The 15,910-nt window shown below is 40.0% G+C and overlaps 1 protein-coding gene across 1 annotated transcript; it reads right to left on the bottom strand.

Annotated features, from left to right (window-relative positions):
• Window positions 1–864: 864 nt before the first annotated feature.
• Window positions 865–15,849, bottom strand: adcy3b (adenylate cyclase 3b). Its single transcript, XM_084952788.1, has 20 exons — window positions 14,628–15,849; window positions 13,562–13,711; window positions 12,442–12,581; window positions 12,225–12,336; window positions 9,544–9,671; window positions 9,132–9,290; window positions 8,877–9,036; window positions 8,653–8,760; window positions 8,374–8,450; window positions 7,986–8,147; window positions 7,508–7,595; window positions 6,105–6,221; window positions 5,227–5,498; window positions 4,215–4,296; window positions 3,922–4,080; window positions 3,493–3,639; window positions 3,266–3,382; window positions 3,034–3,160; window positions 2,825–2,949; window positions 865–2,722 (listed from the first exon to the last, which is right to left on the bottom strand). Exons 1-20 carry the CDS (start codon window positions 15,306–15,308, stop codon window positions 2,540–2,542), a joined length of 3,294 nt encoding a protein of 1,097 aa, XP_084808914.1. The 5' UTR covers window positions 15,309–15,849; the 3' UTR covers window positions 865–2,539.
• Window positions 15,850–15,910: the final 61 nt, after the last annotated feature.

The raw sequence follows: 15,910 nt of genomic DNA, 5'->3' as shown, positions 1-15,910 counted from the left end.
TAATCGCGTTAAGAATAAAAATAAATTAACATAAGTGTTCCCACTAAGGTCCATCTATGAGATTTAACTTAAGCTAAGACTATGGGAGACAAAAAAAAGGTGAATCAACCGCCATGTGTTATTTGTACTGTACTAATACACTCTTTATTAGTTTGAATAACAACATAAGCCAACTATTTTCATTTAAACCTTACAGGAAAATTAGTTGACTTCGGCTGAACAAGGGTTTATTTTCTGTTATCTTCATAAATGATTGAACTAATGAATCACTCAGTCAAAAGACTAGTAACCAGGCCCGAATAAACATGAACTTCCAAAGTGGATCAGTGTAAACTTGTTCTTTTGACTGCTCCCTTTAGGGTTGCCACAGCAGATCATCTGCCTTCATCTCACCCTATTTCTCCTCTGTCAAATCATCCCTCGACATGTCTTCCTTGGTTACATCCATGAATCTTCTCTGTGGGCTTCCTCTTTTGCTCGAGGCCTGGAAGCTCAACATTTAACACCCTTTGTACAGTATATCCACCAGCCCTCCTCTGCACATGTCCAAACCTTCTTGCCTCTTTAACTTTGTCTCCATACTATTCAACCTGAACTGTCTGATGTACCCATTTCAAATCTTGTCCTTTATGATCAGTCCCAATGAGAATCTTAACATTAGATCAGACCAAATTAAAGAATGAAAATCAATTATATTAACCATGAGAATGTATTAACATGAGTGTATTATCAGACTAAATAAAACATGGCAGTACACTTATTTGGTACTTAATTTAAGCACTGTCTTGGACAAATGGTTTTGGCAAGCAGGCCAGTTGATGTTGGATCCTGAAGTCAATCCCACAAGGCGGAATAATCAAGAAGTTTAATGCAAAAATGTTTTATTAACGCAGTATAATTGCAATGTGATTACCTTACATCATTTAAAAAAGAAACTCCAGTGCAAGATACATAAAAAAGAAAGGAAAAAGGAAGTCATGTATTATTTATCTACTGAAAACTTGTAATTTACATATGTTTTGGCTAGGCAAACACCCGACCCTTTTTGAAACAGTGCATACCGATAAAGATGTTGTATGCCTCTGACCTCTTCCATTTGTTTATTCAACATTAATATGAACTAGCTGATACCAGAAGCTACTTCATGATCTTGTAGATGAGCAGCTTTGACCACTCTTACATGCTCAGTTCCTTCAGTACCTTTCTTGGTACCTTTTCTGTTATGTACTGCTTATTTCAAACCTCCACACAAAAATACAGTGGGATTCGCTTCTAGGTTCTGACTAACCCTACATTTATTCTTTGTGTGCTCTTTTCTTGTTTAGGATCATTATCCTGTAAAAAAAAAAAAGTCCACATCTGCTTCAACCCAAGCTTTCAGACACATGGCCTCACATTACCTTCATGCGCCCTTTGATGTGAATTCATATTTGGATTGTTCATTATAAGCTGTGTGCTCCCAGAGGCAGTGAAATAAACCTAAGCCAGAACATTCTCGCCACAAATTGTATGAGGTTACATTGCCCCCCAAAATTGTCTTTGGTCTGGAAAAAAAAAACAATCAAACCATGTTTACTGTTAGTGTAAGCAATGAACTCTATTTGTGCAGAAAAATTTATTCTAAAAGCCCTTGCCTTTGCATCTGTGTTCACCGACAAAATGTAGTTTTACTCTAAAATCCTCTTAGCCAAATTCAACCTTCCATGCAGCTTGATTTTATTCACTCTCTCCCTGATTGCAGAAAGATGCATTTTGACCCTTACAGTTACCTGTAGATGCTGATATAAAATTTCTGGCTTTTTAGAGACTCTTTCGAACATGAAACAGCAAACACTTTGGTGTAATTCGATGGAGCGGCCAATCCTGGACAAACTGATAGTTCTTTACATGTATAATACTACTTATTGTGGTATTATTTATTTCAGATAATTTGGAGATCTTGTTTAAATCACCTACCAGACATAAAAGCATACATAATAATTTTTCTAAAGGCTACAGAAATCTTTTTAGGTCTATGTACGATGACCACACAAAATACATAAACACCTCACCTTGTCACAGGTCATAGTCTGTAGGAATGCGTTGAATTTTTATACCGTTTTTCAAGATTTAAACAATGTCCTTTTTATATGTGAGCTTATAAAATTTATTCACAGGGACTGTATCAAAGAGGATGAAGTGTTTGCTTTTTCAAATAATGAAATGAAAAATGTTGAAAAAAATCAGACGTAGATTTTTGTTTTTCTCGTGTCTGTAGCACTCTGTGAATCAAGTGCAGCAATCTTTAGCTCAGGAGCTCTCTGAGACATTCTTAAATTTGTTTACAACTTTACAAAACATGTTTCTTTAAACATTTGTCTATAAAAGTCCTGATAATTGTGCATTAGCGTTTTTGTTGTGTCAGTCTACCGTCATATTCTTCACATGGGCTATGAAGCGCACAAAAAACAAGATCCTGTGAAATTCATGGCTGACAAAACTGACATTTTGCTCAGGCCTGTTATTGGGCTTATGCCATTTGAAGAGATTAAAAAAAAAGTCAGTGAAAGTCTCCAACTTGGTGTGGAAGGGTAGTAGTTACTGCACCATCTTTGGTATTGGGTTTGTCTTTGCCTTTCATGAAAAAGGTCAGCAGCTCGCCTTTCCCTTTGACATATATGGGCCCTCTTCGGATAAAACGAAAGCCGTACTCCTTCAGGATGTCATAGCAGTCCTCTACAACCTGAGGTCCAAGTAGAACATAGCATTTAGAAGAGATGGACACAATAAAAAGAATGCTTAAATTTGCTGTATCTTTGGTTTTGGGAGTGTTTGGTTGTGCTACCTGGATGTTTCCCATCACTCCAGTTGACTCCATTCTGCTCGCCACGTTGACCGTGTTGCCCCAGATGTCATAGTGAGGTTTACGAGCTCCGATCACTCCGGCCAGAACTGCTCCTTTATTTAGACCTTAAGGGATCAAAAAGGAGACATGAACACATGTGCACATTTGCAGTTGGACACTCAGACTCACTCTCAAGTGCAAACACTGACCGATTCGTAGCATAAAGTTGTTGAAGGACTGCTTGTTGAGGTTGTTGAGGGTGACTTTCATGGCCAAGGCAAAGTCTGCCAGGTCAGCGAGGTGCTGCCAGCGCTCAATCAGCAACTGGTCCTCTGGCTGTAGACAACCAGTAAATAGCTCTTATAATTATTCGAATAATCAGTTTAGATAAAAGGCTTCAACAGATTGATATAGACATATAATGCTGATAGATTATCACACCTTGCGGTTGCCATATCCATTTGTGTTGCTTTCCGGTGTGAGGCCTGACGCGGCCATGTAGGTGCTTCCAATCGTCTTGATCTTAGTAATGCACCTGAACTCGTCCCTGTCTAATAACTGGTGGGGGAAGTGGACACTGATTAGTTTTACTTCCTGGTGTTACATTCATGCTTTGAGGTCACGTTTAGTTTAGTGTACATTTAGTGTACAACATTGCCAGAACTCACGCTGTCAAAGTCGGAGATGATCTCATTGAGAATCCTCAGACACTCAATGCCCCCGTTATTGATGCTCTCCTCAGTGTAGAAATCAGAAAAATTGGGGATGGATGCAAACATTACCCCTATTTCATCATACCCCTGGCTGTACAGCTCCTACACAAAACAAATGACTTGTTGGGTCATAAAAAACAGTTTTTAAGCTTATTGCTACTAATATGTAATTATAAGATAGGCCACAAGATGGCACAGTACAGCATCACCTGCGGTACCTTCATTACTTTAAGCTGCTTTTGAACAACTCTTTCTGCTGCTCACACAGAAGGTGTAAGCTCAAATGATTTTAAATCGCAAAATGCTGTTTAATATGGCTTCTCTTCCATTCTCACTCATGTTTTCTCTCCCTGACTCCTATGGTAACAAACTCAACATATATACCTCGTCTCTTTTTTTAGTGCCCAGAAAGTGTTTTGCCACATGCTCTGGCAGCATGTTGGTGACCAACGCTTCATTCCAGCGTCTCATTTCAAAGACTCTCTCTTTCTGATCATGCACGCCAATCTTCCACAGAAATAGTTTCCTGGACTGTTGCTCCAGCTGCACACAGACACGCAACACAGACAGAATTAATGACATATTTTGAGAGAAACCTATTATGGAAAAATTTGAATTTTGTTGAACAACATTTTCTTGTTCTAACCCTCCGGGTGTTACATAGATGTGACACTCACGTGGCGTGCAAAGAAGTAAAAGCCAATCATCATAACAATAATCATCACTGTCATGAGGTACTTGGATGGCACTATCAATGTTCTGAAAATACAAAAGTGGGATACCATTAGAGACAATACTGTCATTAACAGTGCTGAAAAAAAGTAATTGGCCCCTTAACCCTTAACTGGTTGTGCCACCCTTGGCAACAAGAACTGCAATCAAGCATTTGCAATAACTGGCAAAGAATCTTTCACATCACTGTAGTGAAATTTTGGTCCAGTCTTCTTTGCACACTTGTTTTAATTCAGCTACACTGGAGGGTTTTCAAGCATGAACGGCCTGTGTAAGGTCACGCCAAAGCATCTTAAGACGATTTATGTCTGGACTTTGTCTAGGCCACTCCAAAACCTTCATCTTGCTTTCTTTGAGCCATTCAAAGGTGGATCTGCTGGTGTTTCAGATCATTGTTCTGCTGCATAACCCAAGTGTGCTTGAGCTTCATGGCAGGAATTCATGGTCAGACTTCAGGATTTTCTGGTAAAGAGCAGAATTCATGGTTCCATCAGTTACAGCAAGTTGTCCAGGTCCTGAAGCAGCAAAGCATCCCTGGACCATCACGCTACCACCACCATGTTTGACTGGTGGTATGATGTTCTTTTTAGTTGTGTTAGTTTATACCAGATGGAACAGGACTCAAACGTTCCAAAAAATGTAACTTTTGTCTCGTCAGTCCACAGAATATTTTCCCAAAAGTCTTGGGGGTCATCAAGATGTTTTTTGGAAACTATGAGATGTTCTTTATGTTCTTTTTGGGTTATTATTACTCAAGTTAGCATTGTCTAATAACTATTCAAATTTGTTTGATCATATGAACTATGTAAGTATGACAAATCTGGAACAACCTAAAAAAAACAATAAGGAGTCAACTACTTTTTCACAGCACTGTAGACACAGCAGCAAATCCAACCTAAAGCAAAACACCCAGAATAACCTAAAAGAGACATCTATCGATGATTAGTCATTTCTCACCTGTAGGAGGCAAACTGCATGTAATCATACAGATCATATAGGTCCCGCCAGCTGTAGATATTAACGGCTCCAGTTGCTGTGACAACCAGCACCATGAGGCCTAGTTTAATCAGGTGGCTCACTTGCACCAACATGGTTGTTGCAATGAGTGACATCACAGCCATGAAGCTGTAGTGCTTCGGATTATCTGCACAGCCTCCGTCACCGAGCGACTCCAACATCGGACCAGACGTGCTGTTGAAGATCCGAAGGGATGGAGGTGCACAACTTAACTGCAACACAACGAAAAGAAAAAAATCCACTCACTCCAACTGGCAGAAAAATTAACAACTTCACATTTTGAGCTAAAACTTGTGCCTATGTCGAGAATAACCCGAATACGATAACAGCAGTAGTAAAACATGCTCCGTTATTTTATTTTTTCCTTCATTTTCTTCAAAGGGCGACTGTCACTTCTACATGACAGCGTAACAGAGAAATGAACGCTCTCTTTAGCATCCGCTATTCTCTTCAGCCCACAAAGGCAGCAGCGTGTGTAGCAAGTTGCTCCTATGGGGCTGTGACAAATGAGCCAGCAGGCAGCAAGACAGACAACTAATAGACCCCACTGGGATCATACTGTCAGACACATAAAAGGCAGCGATAGTCTGATGAAGACAAAGTGGGAACACACTTATGGAAAGTCGAATGCACACACACTCAGATTGGGAGCTATGATGTTGCACATTAATCCCAACTGGAATTTCCTGGAAACTGATTGTATGTATTTTCCTGTTATGACATTAAGTTATATAACGAAATGACAAAAAAGTTTATCCATATTGCCACGATTGCGGACATGCACACATGCAGTTTTACCAAGTTTCTTGAAGTCGTACCATGTCAGCGATCACAGCCATGGTTAGAACAAATATGCTTGCCATGGCCCACGTGTTTCTCGCCCATCGGGTGCGATCAATCCACATTGAGAAAGATACCAACCTCTTGGAGAACATCTGTGATAAGAAAATGTTAAAAAGGTAGCCATCTTTTATATAGTGTAGTGTAAACTGTAGAACTTTCATTCTGTCCTGTGCGACAATAAAATCAGTACTGCTTTGAGAAAAATTCCTTATCAATTGTAAAAACCAATCAAAATGCTAAATATCACTTAGCTAAAGCCCTGCGAGAATAAGTTTTTTACAGGACTGAATTCAGTGCTCTAAAAAGCTAAGTACACCCTTACTGCTTCCATAGGAATGAAGACCTTAAGAAGCAGCAAAGTGCTGCTAATCAAATGCACTTGATTAGCAAGTGGGAGCACCTCTATAAAAGCAGAGGTTTCGTCAGCTTGCTGATTTGGAGCATTCAGGTGTGTGTTAACACAATGGCACAATCTTTCCAGTAGTGGACGTCCCAGCAAATTCACCCCAAGGTTAAACTGTGCAATTCTCAGAAAACTGCAAAAAACATCAACAAAAAACCAGGAGCTACATCTCAGACTCTACAGATCTCAGTTAGCATGTTAAATGTTAAAATTCATGAGAGAACATTTAGAAATAGACTGAACAAGTAGATCTTATTTGGAAGGGTTGCCAGCAAAAAGCCTTTTCTCTAGTTGCAACTTAAAAAAAACACAAAACTTCTGGAACAACATCCTTTGGACTTTTGGACATCAATATGGAGATGTACAGCTGTAATGCACAAGACTGCATTTGGCAAAAACCAAGCACAATATATCAGCATAAACACCCCAACTGTCAACCACAGTGGTGGAGGAGTGATGGGCTTGTTTTGCAACCATGGGACCTGAACACCTTGCAGTCACTGAGTTGACCACAAACTCCACTGTATAGCAAAGTTTCTAGAGCCCGACTGGGTTGTTCAACAGGATGAGCCAGGCACAGCAGCAACAGAAAAGCTGAAAAAGAAAAGAATCAAGGTGCTGCAATGACCTTGTCAAAATCCAGACTTCAACCTGACTGAAATGCTGTGGCGGGACTTTAAGAGAGCTGTGCATGAACAGATGCCGACAAACCTCAATGAACTGAAGTAACATTGTATAGTAGAGTGGGCCAAAGTTCCCACCCACTCTTACTTCAAGGTATTGTTGCTAAGGTTGCTCTAAAACCTATTGAATCATGGGGTGTACTTAGTTTTTCATATCACCATAGGTTTTAGGCTCTACATTATTGTTAGAGAGGTTTGAACATACTAATCAAAGGCATTTAGCAATTAATTGGTTACCATTGTCGACAATTTACAAAAAAATTACGTTTCCTTTTTAAAAAAAATTTCTCACCCTGGGGAAGATGGCTGCCAGGGAGCATACTGTGAGTATTAGCAGCAATACCTGTCCTACTGCGAGAGTCACATAGTTCACAAACAACCTAGAAGGAGAACACACATCATCAGACAACGTCCTACAATTTCTAATAAATTATCATGTGCTATCACTACAACAATACATAAACAAAACATAAATGAACTCGTACATGGCCAAGGAGTCAGTCCCAGCTGTTACAGGGTGAGAGTCGGGGTATACCCAGTACAAGTGTATAGCAGGGCTAACACAGGGAGACAGACAACCACACATGCTCACACTCATTTAGTATCACCAATTCACCTAACATGGAAGTGTTTGGACTGCTGGAGGAAACCGGCACAGTTACACGGAGAACATGCAAACTCCACATACAAAGGTCTGCTGGGAGGTGATGGTGCTGCACTGCTGTGCCACCCATGCTATAAAGTGACACATACATGATACATAAACTCACAATGGGTCTATGAAGACCTCCATTGCTGTGATGAAAAGGAGTACAATCATGCAGCAGGAGAAGGCCGCTCCGCTCCTCCTCTCCTTCTCTGAGGAGTAGTGGTCCTCCAACTTTCCATCCACAAAACGGAGAGAAACGGGGTTGATCTCATGATCCTTCATTCTGTCAAAAATGCAGTGAGATTTAGCAGGAAGAAAAGAACATTTTGAAGGACATGGATACTAAAAAGGGGGGATGGGACACCGATTGAGGAGATGCATGTGGGTTACTTCACTGAGTTTGTTTCTTTTCAATTCCTGGAACACCGAATCCAATTTCTATGATTTAGTCTTTAAAATGAATCCTTTTATTGCACTTTTTTAAAATTTTCTGGTTTCTTTTTTCTTACATTTTTTGAGTCTCTCTCTCCAGCAGCTCCTGCTGGAGTCGTCTGTTGATGGTTTGTTCCTCGGCTGTGTTACTCATCTAAGGTTGCCAGTAATGCAAAGAGAAACGCATCAGATACAGACAACATTACCAAGTGAACCTTTCTGTTTTATAACTGAAAAAAGAATTCACATAATTTATCTTTTTATAAACATATAGATAGGCCTTACTCATGTATACACAAGTAACAACACACTTTAATCTTTGGTTACTGAAATGATGACCGGCAGCTGTAATTCACCTCCTTTTTAGACTCAGTAGGTGTGGACTGTTGTGAGACTGCATTCCCATTGGATGCTGTGGTGTTGATCAACTGTTTGGAATTTCTATTGGTCAGTGTACCAGGTGTCTGAGGAGGAGAAGCAGATACGACATCTGTTAATATTACATCAATAACAAAAACAAAAAATGTTCACTTAATTGATTTGATTTATTTTGTATGGGATAAAGGAACAAGCCACTCACATTTCCATTGAGTCCATTGGCTTTCTGCTTAGGAACTAGAACTAAGTAAGTGTCAATGCCTTTCTCCAGCAGGTACTCGCACCTCTCTCCACCATTCCCCGGCTCCAGTTCAAATTCCCCATGCAGACTGTCTTTTGTGGTCTGGGAAATATGCACTCTCCTAGATAGCATACAAAACTGTGAATTTCAGAAAAAAAATAAACTGCTCTCAGACACACACTACGCAAAGACCAAGGAAGCGCACAATTTTCCTACCCAGGAATCCCTCCAGATTCCATTTTATTGGCCACAGTGACATCTGTGGACCAAACATCAAACTGCCAGCGTTTCTGCCCAAGTACTCCTCCCAGCACGGTGCCGGTGTGGACACCCACGCGCATGTCAACCTCGGTTTGTGTCTTTTCTCGAACGTACCTAGACCATGAGAGAAATCAGAGGGTCACTGGAAAATTAACTGTTGCTCATATTGTTAAGCAGCTTTAAATTTTTAATTGAGCCTTTCCTCTCTAGTTTTTTTCTCTCTATGTGGTGACTTCCTTTCTCCATTATTTTGTCTAAGCTTTTTTTTTTTTTTTTTTAAATTTACAGTTTTAATTCTAATGTTTTAATAATAATGTTTTCATTGTGTTTTCCTCCCCTATTCCTAATTAGTAAAGTCACTACTTACGAGATGGCTTTTACCATAGCCAGGCCCATCTTTATAGAACATACGGCATGGTCCTCCCTGAAGTCAGGAACACCACAGATGCAATAGTAACAGTCTCCAAGAATCTTAATCCTCAGCTGATGATGTTCCTGTAATGTGAGATCAGACATGGATGTTTACCTCAATAACAGAAAGGTACTGGTACTATAACTCAAACAATCCAATAATGTCATTTTATAGTCTCATAAACACTTCTCAGAACATAATTCAGAAAAAAGATGTTTGCAGAAATCAAGAAATTGTGTCATCTCATCGCTTTGTCTGGCAGAGTGGCTTGAGTTCTAATTCACAATATGCAGTGGTCGGTTAGTTTATAACTTTGAGAACCGCTAAGACTTTAAGTAAGGGGTGAGTCTGCTTCAATTGACAGGTGTGCACACACAGAGCTGTAGCTGATGACTGTCTGCTATTAACTGGACCTCTACACACTGTGTACAGCATTTTCGAGGAATTATCCGACAAATAATATTACTTCTTGTGTTGTACAAATCACCCAAAAGGTTTGTGCTTCAGTTTTGGTGAGCATATTTTTCATATTTTATAAGCCTGTTACTTAGTTAGCAGTAATTAGCACATATCTGTATCTGCTGTATAGTTTATGGATGTAGCCTGCTAACCAAACTTGTTAGCCCTCGCTGATGACTCAGCATATACCCATTTCCAAACCAACATGGTGGCAGTCAAAACATTAATGTTAAGGTTTTAAAATGTCTAAAACCAATGGGTGGTGTCGTGGTGGCTACTAGCTTTACAGAGTCTGTCTATGCACATGTAGCAGAGTAGCATTCCAGCCAAGCAGAAACTGGGTGCTAACCACAATGGAGGCTAGAGAACACGTTATTAATGAGGTTGTCACACCAAGTCAAGCTTGCATAGAATTTTGTTACATTTCTACCAACAATAATTCAGAAATATCCAGTAGTAATATATCTTAACAATAGACTCACTGACAACTTTATTAGGCACAGCTGTTCAACTGCTTGTTAATACATAAGTTCAAATGGAGCATCAGCATGGAGAAAAAGCTTGATTTAAGTGACTCTGAAGGTGGCATGGTTGTTGGTGTCAGACAGGCTGGTCTGAGTATTTCAGAAACTGCTTATCTACTGGGATTTTCCCACCATCTTTAGAGTTTACAGAGGAAAAAAAGAAAAATATCCACTGAGCAGCAGTTCTCTGGACAAAAATGCCTTGTTAGTTTTAGATGTCAGATGACAAACGACACATTGTTTCAAGCTAATAGAAAGGCAACAGTAACTCAGATAACCAAATCTTTACAAACAAGGTATGCAGTAGAGGTGGGAATCACCATACATCCCACGATACGATATTATCACAATACTTAACGCACGATACGATATTATTGCAATTTTTAAAAATATTTTGCGATATTCAGATTCTGTACATAAAGGTAAACTTTATCAATATTCATTTGATCTAATATCAAAGTCTCACTCTCAGTCTTTCTCTCATTTCAGTCAGTTTTATTGTTGACAAACTGAACTGTTTGTATTACAGTCTAGTCCAACTTAACTGAATGCAACCATCTGGTACAATTATAGCTATTCTGAACTATGCAATTTATGAAAACTATGCAGCCCCTTCAGCAACTGAAGAATTTGAAAGTAAATTAAAACAAAATATAATTTTACATTAAATAAAAAAGTTTTAAACTTAATTAAAATAAAACATGTCTTAAATTAAAATAAGTAAACTGTCATGTTTATTGCTGCCAAAAAACAAGTTAAACACATTTGGACAGTGAAGGAATGTCAGGATTCTTGCTCAGAAAAAGGATCAACATGCTCTGAAGTCAGAGTTCCAGTCCACAAAAACTTTTTTTGTAACAAAATATCGATTTCTGCTGTCCCTGTATCGATACATTATTAGCAAACAAAATATCACGATACTACACAGTATCGATTTTTTCCCCCACCCCTAGTATGCAGAAGAGCATCTCTGGAGGCACAACAGATCTAACCTCGAAGAAAATTGGACAGCAGCAGAACACCGCACCGGGTGCCACTGCTGTCAGCTAAGCAGAGGAAGCTGAGGGTACAATTAGCATAGGCTCAACAAAAAGACTGAGAAGTTGTTGCCTAATGTGATGAGTCTTGATTTCTGCTGTAACATAGCAGCTGGTAGGATCAGGATTTGGTTTAAATAACATGAACGTATGCATCCAACGTATGCATCCTTTTATTGTTAGTGTAATGGTATGGAGGACATTTTCTTGCCAACCTTTGTGCCCTTATTACTAATTTAGCATTCTTTAAACTCCACAGCCCACTAGAGTATTTGTTACTGACCATGTCCATCCCTCTATAACCACAGTGTACCCATCTTCTAATGGCTGCTTCTAAGAATGTCACAAAGCTCAAACAATCTCAAACTGGCTTTTTGAACATGCCAATGAGTTCACTGTACTCAACTGGTCTCCACAGTCACCTTTTGGATGAGGCAGAACTGAAGATTTGCAGCTGACAAATGTGGATCAACTGTGTGATGTTATCATGTCAGTATGACAAAAAGTCTCCGAGGAATGTTCCAGCACCGTGTTGAATCTATGTGTACCTAATAAAGTGTCTTATGAGTACATATATCTCACAGGAAAAAACAGTTGAAACCACTCTGATACTCACTGCTGCCAGTTTATCAAAGCGAGCAAACAGTTCATTGAGCAGCTTTACAAGCTCCTGGGCGCTGCAGGCTGAGGACAACTGGGTGAAGCCCACAATGTCTGCAAACAGGATGCTGCAATAAAAATAAAAAATAATGTAACACTTTCCTATTGCAAAAAATACTGTGAAACAGATGTTTGATAAAATTCAAAAGACATTTTTTTTTAGTGATCCAGACCTAACGTTTTCATGGCGGTACATGTACATGGTGTTGAACTGCTGCTGCTGCCGGACTTCGTTCTGATTTGCCTGGTTCTTCATGCCCTGCAGCATCTCATCAGCAATGTGTTTGGGCAGGATGGACAGTAATAGTTCCTCCTACATAGAGCAAGATTTGAAAGAAGGTGCGAGATGTGAGAAATAGGAAAAGAAAAGTCATCCCTATTTCTGTACGCGTAAAGAAAGTGTACAAATTTACATTTTATTTTCCTCTTAGCTCTCAAGAATCCCGTCAAGTGGTCAGAAATGTCCCAACTGGCTGGTTGTTTTCCATCTTTGACCCAGTCTCCCACTGAAAAGGCACGGTGGGAATACTATCTCTCCTCTGTCTCTTCCTTTGTCTTTTTGCCTCCCCATCCGTATCCGCACGTCTCTCGCTTTTCACCATCTTTTCCGCCCCTTTTTCAAACAACTCTCAAGAGTCTGCTGTCTTTGTTTTGCAAATAGTCACAGGCAGGCGTGACAGTGTCTTAAAGGGAAGAATTAAATGCTTGGTGACAATAACTGCACATTTGTATCATCTTTCAATCTGTGATGATGGTGAGCAATTTGCGATTGCTGTTAAATACGTTACCGCCGTTTCTTTAATTTAACACCTCTTCTAGCTGAGATAAGCCTTCATAACAGATTAATATTGATGCCACAGAAGGTAAAGCATGGCATAGTGGCTGTAAGGAACACAAAAGAACAAGCTTAAAGGATTTACAGCAAAATGGTGACCTGAATGCAGCTTGAGGTTTGATTAAAAATGAAGAAGTAATAAACAGGCTAACATATAATAAAAAGTGTAAAAACATAATTCCTTTTTAAAATGCTTCATTGGGAAACATGTCATCATTCTCTCTATTGCGTCTGTTGGCTGGCAAAGTGCTAAAGGGACCTTATTGTGTCAGGTCCCTGACGGTGGCTGCGCTGGTGAAAACAACCGCCTCTCTAACAACCTATTAGTCCTGAGCTGAGCAAAACATCCTGTAATTAATCAGAGTGTCGCATCTCACCCTTCTATTTGTGTACTTGTGCATTTGTGGGTTTGTTTGGCCAAAAATAAGAAAATGTGCACGTGGGTATGGGTAATATACCTGCTGAGTGCTTTGCTCCTCCAGTGTTAGTTTCACCTCCAGTGACTGGCGAGCTTCCAAAAATGCTGTCCTGTACTTCCCATCTGCCATGTAGTACGACATCACACCCACTATGATGGCACACAGGTACAGCATCACGTTGGCTAGCAACTGAAAAAGAGGAGAAAAGTGCCATAAAAGTGTTTGTGCAGACAATAATAATATGCATTATAATAAACAGTATATTTATAAATATTATTATAATCTCATCATTATCTCAACTGCTGAAATGAATTTACCAAATATGGGATAAACAAAACATTTATCTTAGCTTATATATAAGATAAACCTAACGTGTGAATATGATGTGTGTCTATATTGTATTTATATATGTTTATATTATTTCTACATTGAAGAGGATGCCAAATTTCATTTTTATTTGAGTAATGTACTTTTCAGTGATAATAAATTGAATCTAATCTAAAGATCAGTTTGTGGAAACTGACTTTTAACTTTTAGATGCAATTTTGTTTCCAAATTGCTCAAAACAACATTATTTGGGATGTAGTGCAATCACACATGGTGTATTCATATGCACTCTCATTATAAATTGAGACTGCGTTTAAAAGAATATTATATCTGACATATATATTTACCTTTGGGGCCCTAAAACTTAGCCCAAGTGTGGCAAAAAGACAAAAAAAAAACAAAGGGGTTTTATTTAACGCAGTGAATTATGAATTTATTTACCATGCATAATCCAAACCCACTTTACCTGTCACACCTCTCCACTTGGGTATTAGGCCCTGAAACAGTGTGAGGCCCCTTAAATTTTGCACTGTTCGCATAATGGTCTTACTGTGGGTACCAGTGCTCTAGCCTGGTGAAGGGCTGGTGCAGCCTAGTAAAAAGAAAAACTGACAACATGCATAAATTTGGGTCTTGGATGGGAACCACTGCCCTAGAATCAAATGTACACACATCTAATATCACACTTTCTGCTTTTCTTTGTTGTTGTTTGTTTTGCATTTACAAACGTTTTAAAGTTCTAGCTGCTTTATTCCTTGTGAGTTTACCAGACATTTACCTGTCTGACCAGCATCGCCCCCTGCGCGCCATCCTTAAACTTCTGAGCCACCGTGATCCCCAAAACCAGAATGTGAATCCCGCACGAGAGGACAGCGAGGAGAAGCAGGGCCACCAGGTTCAGTGGCAAAGTTAGAAAGCAGGAGAAAATGAAGAAAGTCTGCCAGCCCACCGAGTCACTAGCATGTGGGAAGCGCTCGTAGTTTAGTCCCATGTAACACAAAACATGCACGGTGATCATCAGCCACAGTATGTAGGCCACTGCTCCGCGCCACACAGGTGATGCGGGGAGTTTCTGCAACCAGCACAACACGTAGAGCGCAACGTCCGCAGCCAGCCCCACAGCTGCCACCACCACCATCGCCAGTTTGTCCTCAGTGTACACCACCGCACACATGATGATGACGAAGCTGTTGAAGAGAGCGGCGAACATCACCAGCACTAGCAGGTTCTCCTGTCTCTGCCGACGGAAGTAGTTCTGATAGAGCCTTTCCAGCGACTCGGGGGTAAAGGTGAGGCGCACTGCGCGGGGCAGGCAGCGGCAGCAGCTGGACTGCACTACGGTCACTTCACGCCTCCGACCCACGTCACGGCCCGGATCACTGGAAACCTGGGCCGAGTACTCCACCGAGTACTCTGCAGACTGCTCCGTGTCCATTGTGCGGACCCGGTTCAGAGACATGCTTCTTTGTTAAAGGTTAATCCTCTTGGTTAGTGGAATACTGTTACAACACTAATGTGAAAATCCACGGAAAAGTTGTGACGTGCCCCATTACTGTTTGATTCTTTTTGCAGCTGACCGCATGATCAAAGTTTTCATGATTTTTAAAGGCTCTTCCAAACGAGACAAAAACATTTAAATCAGAAAATAACTCCATTCCATTCTTCAGTTCAGTCCCACAATGAAAAGTGGCTTACCTTTTAATTTAGAGTTCGTGCCTTCAAATACAAAAACACATTTAAGATAGAGGAGATTCTCAGAGCCTCTAGTTCCCAGGCAGGTGAAGTCTGGTTTGTCATTGTTGTAGATCTACTAAATCAATATCAATGCAAAATATAATATTTTCAGAGAGACTACTGTAAGCTTTACTCTGGTTACTTTTATCTGCCTAAACACATCAGTTCTAAGATGCTCTTCCGTCTTCTGATCATTTTCTGTCTTTCTCCTGCCTCCCCCCCCTTCTCTGAGTGCCTCTGTTACTGTTGCTAAGACGAAACCAAAGAAACTGCCAGCGTGCAGTCATGTCTTGGGAAATGTGGCAGCGATGCTGTGAAGAGCTTAGA

Source organism: Perissodus microlepis, chromosome 15 (assembly GCF_051167445.1).
Source record: "Perissodus microlepis isolate ML-2025 ecotype Zambia chromosome 15, ASM5116744v1, whole genome shotgun sequence".
Classification (NCBI taxonomy): Eukaryota; Metazoa; Chordata; class Actinopteri; order Cichliformes; family Cichlidae; genus Perissodus; species Perissodus microlepis.
The sequence above is the reverse complement of the archived record's forward strand: the minus strand, read 5'-3'. Positions and strand labels throughout refer to the sequence as shown.